The sequence below is a fragment of the Callospermophilus lateralis genome, chromosome 1, assembly GCF_048772815.1.
Source record: "Callospermophilus lateralis isolate mCalLat2 chromosome 1, mCalLat2.hap1, whole genome shotgun sequence".
Classification (NCBI taxonomy): Eukaryota; Metazoa; Chordata; class Mammalia; order Rodentia; family Sciuridae; genus Callospermophilus; species Callospermophilus lateralis.
This window is the reverse complement of record NC_135305.1, coordinates 126,313,896-126,322,880: the sequence shown is the minus strand read 5'-3', so window position 1 is coordinate 126,322,880 and position 8,985 is coordinate 126,313,896. Positions and strand designations below refer to the sequence as shown.

The window sequence follows — 8,985 nt, the reverse complement described above, 5'->3', positions numbered from 1 at the left end:
ACCTAACATGCAGTTCTCAGAATAGATCCCTGTTGATAAATGATAATGTGGGCTGTGGTCATTATACCTAAGGAGAGGAGAGTAAGGAAGAAAAACATGAACAGCTCCTCGGGAGGCTGAAGTAAGATCCCAAGTTTGAGGCCAGCCTGGGTAACTTAGCAACACTGCATCTCAAAAAAATAAAGATGGGCTTGGGGAGGCTGAGGTAGGAGGATCACAAGTTGGAGGCCAGTCTCAGCAATTTAGTGAGACCCTGTCTCAAAATAAAAAAGCGCTGGAGATGTGGCTCAGTGGTTTAAGTGCACCAGATTCAGTCCTGGGGATGTAATTTGGTGGTAGAGTTCTTAACCTAGCACATTTTTAGTGAATTCTATATCCAGTACTGAAAAAAGGAAACAACAACAACAAAAAATCTAAACAACACCAGAAGACCCTGAGTATACTCCCAAAGAAATTGAAAAGGGGAACTCGGATTGATACTTGTCTGCCAGTGTCCATTGAAACATTATTCACAATAACTGAAAGTTGTAAACAGCCCAGCGTCCATCAGCAAATGGATGGGTAATGTGGAATGTGTAACAGAATAGTATTCGGTCAATAAAAAGGAATGAGGTTCTTTTTTATAAATAGTATTGGGGATTGACCCAGGAGTGCTGTACCACTGAGCTACATGCCAGCCCTTTTTACTTTTTGAGACAGATGTCACTAAGATGCCCACGCTAGTCCTGAACTTGTGATACTCTAGCCTCAGCCTCCTGAGTTGTTGGGATAACAGGTGTGGCTCCTGTGCCTGGCAGGAATGGAGTTCTGATACATGCTGCAATATGGCGAGCTTTGAAAACCTCATACTAAATGAAATAAATTGGACAAAATGGCAAATATTGTTAGATTCCACTTTCATGAACTATCTAGAATGGCAAATTTGTAGATAAAGGTTGTTAGGGGCTTTGAAGAGGGAGGATGGGGAGCTACTGCCCGACAGATTGGAGTTTCTGTTTTGAGTGATGAAAAGCTGTGGAGTTAGTGGTGATGGCTGTACAACATCGTGGGTGTAATGCCACTGAATTGTGTGCTGGAACACAGCTACAGTGGCAAATTGTCTGTATTTTACCGCGATTTTTAAAATTATGTAATATACCAAAAGTCATTGAATTGAAAACTTTAAATAGAGTGAATTATATTGTATAGGAGTTGCATCTCAATAAAGCTATTTAAAAAAACCAAAGGTACAGTAAAGACGTCACAGCAATTGCTGCAAGAATTTACAACCACGAGATCCCTTACAACGAATGTTGAAGAGCGCCTTCAGGGAGAAGGACATTAGAGCAAATGGAGAGCTGGCCCCCTGCCGAGGAGCGAACAGCCTGGTGATGGTAAATAGGTAAGTGTGTGATGTTCTCCTTAATGTTTAAGTCCCTCTAGGAGGAAGTTGACCATGTGGGTTTCTTGTTACTGTGTAACAAGTACCAGGTGCCTGGCACCTTCACACAGCACTCTGCTCACAGTTCTGCAGGCCAGCAGCTCCATGTGGCAGTGTCCTCTACTCAGGGTTGCCAGAGGCCTAGCTCAGGGGCCTGCAGGACCAAGTGCTCCTCTGGAGGCTGTGGCAAGGTTGCCAGAGACCTAGTTCAGGGGCCTACGGGACCAAGTGCTCCTCTGGAGGCTGTGGCAGGGTTCATTTTCTTGTCCCTCCTCCATGAAGGCTGTGGGCCGGATGGTGCCCTTGGCTCCCTGGAGCCTGCACTCCTGGCCATGCTGCACTTCCCTCCAGGTGCTTCAGGCCTCTGCTTCCTTCTGTGACCAGCAGGAGGGGACTTGTTTCTTATTTCTAAAGTGCGAATGTTAGGTCAGTTTATTTATTGCTTTTTTACCTCAAAAGAGGATCTGTAGTGGTAGGTAGAACCATCCAGTCCCGAATTAGTTTTAGCATGGTACTCCAGAGATTAAGGGGTCCCTTTTATGTAACCCCGTCTGTAATCTTGGGAAGTTTCAGGCATTGTGTGTTATTTTTCTGTGTGGTGGGTCTTTGACACCTTTGCACAGTTAAAGAGTCAGCAAACTTGTCTCTTGTTTCTCTTTTCCCCAACTTGGGTTTTCAGGACTCTCCTGTTGCTCAGGAAAGTGTTGCCAAGAACAAGGAGGGCATGGAGGCCACATTACTGCCTGCCTGGTCCCAGGTATGTTGGGCTGCTTTCTTTGTTGCCCAGTTGGGAACCCCTCTATACCAAGGTTCTGATGCCCTGTGTCTAGGGGCGTAGGAGTTTGCATCCAGGAGACCAGGAGTGTTTTGTCTGCTTTATTTGTAGATGTAGGTTTGTTTCCTTTAATACAAACAAACACAAGTGGAACAGTTGGGCTGGAGCTGGACCCAGTTGGTGGAATGCTCTTTCATCCACACCAGTCATTAAACCCACAGAAGAAGTAGAGTGTTGGTGCCTCACACAGGCTTCCTTGGTCCTGGCTGTTCTGGTGTGATGATGGATGTGTGAATTCATCCGTGGGGATCTCCTGTTTGAAGGATCTCAGGGCAGCACAGGTAATTATCAAAGAGAGAAAACTCCACCAAGGCACAGCACAGAGTGCTCAGGGGGATGCACCATCTAGGAGCAGAGCAGCCTGGTTGCATCCTTTATGTGGGTGTAGACAGGTGATCTGGGGAGCAGTCAGGAGCAGAACAGATGTTCCTTGCCCAGTAAATGCTCTGGGCAGGAGTTTGGTGTATGCATAGAACACAAGGAGATTTAAATAATTTTAAGGTTCAGGAGAAAACTTGCTGAAATGACATTCACACCAAGACATTAAGAATGATTTATGGGGCTGGAGCTGTGGCTCAGTGGCAGAGCCACTTACCTAGCATGTGTGAGGCACTGGGTTTGATCCTCAGCACCACATAAAAATAAACAAAATAAAGGCATTCTATCCATTTACAACTACAAAAAAAAAAGTCATTTATGATTATCCGCCTAAGCGTGAAGGAAGTGAAGGAAGTGGATTTGTGAGTACCCAGAGTTTTGAGAAAGCATGGCCTGTTTGAAGAACTCTGAGGGGAGAGTGGGCAGTGTGGACCTTATGCCTGTCGCTGCAGGCCCTCAGGAAAGGCCCTGCAGAACAGACACAGGTCAGTAACTGGCAAGCTGATTGAGCTGAGGGGCTTGCATGTCAATTGTGCTGCTGAGAATGAGAAGTTAGGCTGTATTGCTGAAAAGTGAGTTAATAAGAAATCACTATGGCTTGATCTTTTCCCCTCCCCCTCCCTCCCTCCCTCCATCTCTCTCTCTCTCTCTCTCTCCCTCTCTCTCTCTTTTGGTACTGGGGATTGAACTCAGAGGTACTAGACTACTGAACCACATTCCCAGCCCTGTTTTGTATTTTATTTAGAGACGGGGTCTCACTAAGTTGCTTAACACCATGCTTTTGCTGAGGCTGGCTTTGAACTCATGATCCTCCTGCCTTAGAGCCCCCAAGCCACTGGGATTACAGGTGTGTGCCACCGTGCCTGGCTTTCCCTTGTTATTATGGAAATTTCCACAGATATACAATAGTAGAAAAAGTAGTTTGATACGTCAGAGAAGAAGGGCATAAACATTGTTTTTATATTCTCTGTTGAAGGACATTTAGGTTAATTCCAGTTTGGAGCAGCTTTCAATAAAGCCCTTTACTGGTTTTTATACATTCGCATGTAGGTTTTGGTGTGAGCCTGTTTTCATTCTCCTAGTATTTAGCCAAGAGAATGGCAGGTTAGGTGTTCCCAGAGGCCCTGTGTTGACTTGTTCTCTGGCTTGATGTGTTGGGGGCAGTTGCACTTTTAAGAGGAGGGGCCTGTAGGCCTGCAGGTCCCTAGGCATTGGGGTAGCCCCTCTCAGGGAATTGTGGGCCTCTGTCTCTGGCCCTCTCTTCCTTGCACTTACCTGGCCATAATGTGAATAGGTCCTCACTGCCACACACTCCCGCCACAATGCATGGTGCTGCCCCAGGGCCAACTGGCATGGCCTAAGACCTCCAGAAGTGGGAGCCCAAACAAACCTTTTTGTTGTTGATTACCCATGTATTTTGTTAGAGTGACAGCCAGATGACATCGGCTATGTGGTGCAAGTAACTTTAACTTGAGGAAATGTGAGCAGCGTTTTCCCAAAGTGAGGCATTTTCCATTCCACAGTGGAGAGCAGCAGTCACTCTACATCCTCACCGGTGTTTGGTTTGAAACTTTACCCTTCCTAATTAGGTGTCTGCTGTCTTGCTATGGTTTTAGTTTCCATTTCCCTGATAAATATGACCTTGGGCATTTAAAAACATTTTTTTTAGTTGTCAGTGGACCTTTATTTTATTTATTGATACGTGGTGCTGAGAATTGAACTCAGTGCCTCACACATGCTAGGCAAGTGGTCTGCCACTGAGCCACAACCCTTGGTCATCTATTTACTTTTACATGGTATTGAGGATTGAGGATTGAACCCAGGGCCTCATGCATGTGAGGCAAGTGCTTTACCACTGAGCTACATCCCCAGCCCCTACTGTTGAGTTTAAAAAGAAATTTTCTTTTTTTTTAGTTGTAGATGGACACAACACATTTATTTTATTTATTTATTTTATGTGGTGCTAAGGATCGAGCCCAGTGCCTCATATGTGCTAGGTGAGTGCTCTACCACTGAGCCCCAGCCCCAGCCCCTGACTGTTGATATTAATGTGCTTGAATTTAAATGTGTCATTGTGTTTTCTGCATATTCCCCATCCCACCCCCATGCTGCCTTTACATGGGTGTTTTTTAGTATTTCATTTTTATTTATATTTTGACTCTTTAACATTGCATTTTTGTATTTTTAAAGGGTTGTTGTAGAGAATAGAATGTACATACCTAATCTTTTATAATCTAGGCTTAATTTTTTTACCGCTTCAACTAAAATCTGGAAGCCTTTTAAACACATGCATCCCTTGATTTTCCTCCCTTTGAGTTCATGTTGCGTGTGTGTGCATATGTGTTTGTGTCCTTACATATGTTGAAAAACCCCACCGGAAAATGTTGCAGCTTTGCTTTCAACTACCATATATATACTTTTTTATAATTATAAGTTTTGTTTTTAAAATAGTTTTTAAACCAGTACATAAAACTTGTACATATTAATTGGTACCATATAATATTCAGTTCACATATATATTGTGTAATGTTTAAGTGAACTTAAACATATTTATCTCCTGAAACACTTATAATTTCTTTATAGTGAAAACTTTGAAAATCCTTTCTTCCAGCTTTTGGAAATATGCATTTTGTTATATGTGCTCCTTCCTCTATATCCCATATATTTTTGAGTTTAAGGGAAGAAACCCATGACACTGGGCTGGGGTTGTGGCTCAGAGGTATAGAGCTTGCCTAGCACATGGGAGTTGCTGGGTTTGATCCTCAGCACCATATGAAAAAAAAAATAAATAAAATAAAGGTATTGTGTTCAACTACAACTAAAAAAAATATTAAAAAAAGAAAGAAACCCATGATACCCAGATATCTACTGTTTTTGTGGTTCATCCTTCATTTCTAAGATTTCAGTTTTTTCTTCAGTGTTATTCACTTTTTGCCTGAAGAATATCTTGTAGCATATCTTTTAGGGCAGATCTTCTGACAACAAACTTCGTTGGTTTTACTTCATTTCAAAATGTATATTTCTTGGCATTTCTGAAAGATATTTCCATTAGATGAAAAAATTCTGGGTTAGCCAGGCACAGTGGCACATTCCTGTGATCCCAGGTACTCAGAAGGCTGAGGCTGGAGGATCATAAGTTCAGCGCCAGCCTGTGCAACTTAGCAAGACCTTATATCAAGAGAAAAATTTACAAAAAGAACTGGGAGTGTAACTCAGTGTCAGAGCACTTGCCTAGCATGTGTGAAACCCTGGATTCTATCCCCAATAACACCAAAAGAAAAAAGAAATCTTGTTTTGACATTTCTTTCAGCATTTAAAAACAGGCATATATTCTTCATTCAAGTAGATTTTTTGTTCCCTTTGGTAACAGGGATTGAACCCAGAGGAGCTTAACCACTAAGCCCATCCTCAGCCCTTTTTATTTTTATTTTGAGTCAGGGTCTCACTAAGTTGCTTAGAGCCTCACTAAATGACTGAGGCTGACTTTGAACTTGAGATCCTCTTGCCTCAGCTTCTCAAGCTGCTGGAATTGCAGGTGTGTGCTGCTGTGCCAAGCTCCAAATAGATAGTTTTTCTACATATAATCAACACTTCTTTTTGATGAAGCTAGTACAGTCCTTACATTTGTATATCTTGTTTCCTTCATTTTGCTACTACTAAAGGATAACTTTCTTCTCCTTTTTTATGCCTATCAGTGTTGAGGGGAAATGTTCTGGGTGATTATTTGGGGTCATGAGACATGGCTTGAGTGATGCGCCTCTTGAGCCATGCAGTGTGCTCGATCTCTACTTTCCCCCCTATTTTCTTGCCTTGAATTTAGGTATAAACGGGTTAACTTCTAGTGTCTGATTTTCCCTTCCATAGTTGTTTTAAATAAACTTGGTTTAAATAAAAATGTTTGTTTCTAATCTAAAGCATGACATAGACTTTGCTTTTGGATAGTAACTACCTAAGATCCATTCCTTGGGAGACTTGACCCAGATACCTCAAAATAAATACTGCTAGCTCCTAGAGCGAGTTGGTCCATCCTCTCCCCACTCAGTGCAGGCAGCCTCCCTTTGCCAGGATCCGAAGGGAGGGCAGATATATTAATCTGGCTCAGTGCAGATTTGTTTGATTTTGTAGACACTGGTGACCTTCAAGGATGTGCTTGTGGACTTCACTAGAGAGGAGTGGCAGCTGCTAGACCCAGCTCAGCAGGTCATGTACAAAGATGTGATGTTGGAGAACTATGAGAATCTGGTGTCGTTGGGTAAGACTAACCTGTGCTTGAAAACTACTCACTGTGGTGATTTTGGCTTTTCATTGCTTAGTGGCTACAGACCCTGTGGGCTTGGGTTCAGTTACCTGCTTCCTTTGGGGCATAGAGTAGGGTTTTTATATCCCACTTTTGTGGGGAAAAATTGCTAAATTTAAAAAGATGCATATTTCTTTTGCTAACTCCTTGTAGCCCCAGTGCTGTGGAAGGGTTGGGGTGGGTTTAACTAGGGTTCTTCTCTGTCTACTTTAGAGCTCTCCTGTGCTTACCTGGGCCTTGTTCTTTCCCTGAACAGGGCACCAGCTTCCTAAACCAGAGGTGATCCTGCAGTTGGAGAAAGGGGAAGAGCCCTGGCTGGTGGAGAGGGCAGTTCAAGAGTTGTGTCCAGGTGAGCACCAGGCAGGAGCTGCCACAGTGATGTCCACATGGCCTGATGGGGCACAGCCTCAAGACAGGCTCAGGCTCTCCTCATAGGTCCTCCTTTCTGAGAGAGTGCTAGTCTCCTGCCTCCAGTTGTTCTGCATTCCTGGCAAGGTTGCGTTGGCTTGCAGAGACCAAGGTGTCTGACTGCTTCACTAAGACTGTCTTCTTGTGGCACACCTTGCTCAGCCCTGCTCCTGTTTGGGGATTATTACCATGAGCTCCACTTACCATGGGGTAATTTTTTCATCTCCCTGACTCTTTCCTTTCTCCTGTGGCCCCTCCACAGAGCTCAGCTCTTCTCTGTGAGCTGGCCAGTGAAACTGTCCCCTGCCAGTGTTCTGAGCATTTGTTTCTAGCCATTTGTAAGCTGCTCCGGAGGCTCCTGCTGGCTTGGCTCCCTCCATTCCAGAAGTGCTGTTCTTGGACCACTTTTCCCACTATAGCTCCGTATTTAATGTTTTTCAACTTACTCATATTTCATTTTAATGTTAGTATCCCTAAAATGAAAATTGTTGTGTAGCTTCCAAAGGTAATTTATTTTCCCAATTCCCTGTGTATTTCTGGGAAATTGACCTTCTGAGTTAAAAAATAGGAAGTTGTCTCCCAGCTCCTCACCCCCGTGTTCTCAGTCAGTGGTCTTTTTTCTGTGCTCTGAGCTCAGTGCATCTCACGTGTTGCTGTCAGAGTCATGCTGCAGGTACAGTGCTTCTCGCCATGCAGAGGGCCAGCGCACAAGCAAGGGGCTCTACGTGGGCTCTCAGGGGACATTAATTTCCCAGTCCCATTAGATTCCTGTCACATTGGAAAGAACTGTTTCTCCACCTTTTCACCAGTACCTGATGTGCACACCTGGAAGGCATTTCCGATGCCTCAATATTTGAGTCTTACGAGTCCTATGAATTCATTGAGTTATGTGTGTTTTTGGTGTTAAGTTTTTTGAGTTCTTTATATATCATGGAGATTAATGCTCTGATATGCAGGTGGCAAAGATTTTCTCCTATTCTGTTGGGTCTCTCTTCATGTTCTAGTTTGTTTCCTTTGCTGTGAAGAAGCTTTTAAGTTTGATCCCATCCCATTTATTGATTCCTGATTTTACTTCTTGTGCTTTGGGAGTCTCATTGAGGAATTCAGTTCCTAAGTCAACATAATGGAAATTTGGGCCTGCTTTTTCTTCTAGTAGGAACGGGGGTCTCTGGTCTAATGCCTAGGTCCTTGATTCACGCAGAGTTGAGTTTTGTGCAGGGTGAGATATAAAGGTTCAATTTCATTCTGTTACATGTGGATTTCCCATTTACCCAGCACTATTTGTTGAAGAGGCTATCTTTTCTCCAATGTGTGTTTATGGGACCTTGTCTAGTATGAGAAATGACTATATTTATGTGGGTTTGTCTCTTATGTCTTCTATTCTGTTCCATTGGTCTTCATGTTTGTTTTGGTGCCAGTACCATGCTGGTTTTGTTTCTATAGTATACTTTAAGGTCTGATATTATGATGCCTCCGGCTTCACTTTTCTCACTGAGGATTGCTTTGGCTCACTTGTAAGAACTTGATCAGTCAACTGCTTTGGGCCTGGGAGGAAAGCTTTTTCTATTTTCTTGCTTCCTTTTCTTATTTCTTTTATTTAGTGTTCATTCATTCAGCAAGTTTTCCTAGATGTTAACTGAGAAGTTT

General features: G+C 43.3%; 1 protein-coding gene across 5 annotated transcripts in view; it reads left to right on the top strand.

Annotated features, from left to right (window-relative positions):
* Positions 1-8,985, top strand: part of Znf10 (zinc finger protein 10) — a 29,846-nt gene that overhangs the window by 8,782 nt on the left and 12,079 nt on the right. Inside the window, exons 4-7 of one of the 5 annotated variants that reach the window (XM_076838364.2) lie at positions 1,227-1,381; positions 2,100-2,177; positions 6,759-6,885; positions 7,187-7,279. In XM_076838364.2, the coding sequence (XP_076694479.2) occupies positions 2,145-2,177; positions 6,759-6,885; positions 7,187-7,279 (253 nt within the window). In that variant the 5' untranslated portion in view covers positions 1,227-1,381; positions 2,100-2,144. Of the gene's footprint in view, positions 1-1,226; positions 1,382-2,099; positions 2,178-2,339; positions 2,537-4,547; positions 4,631-6,740; positions 6,886-7,186; positions 7,280-8,985 lie in introns of those variants that run through there. The other 4 variants (XM_076838383.2, XM_076838394.2, XM_076838373.2 and 1 more) reach the window with 4 other exon arrangements.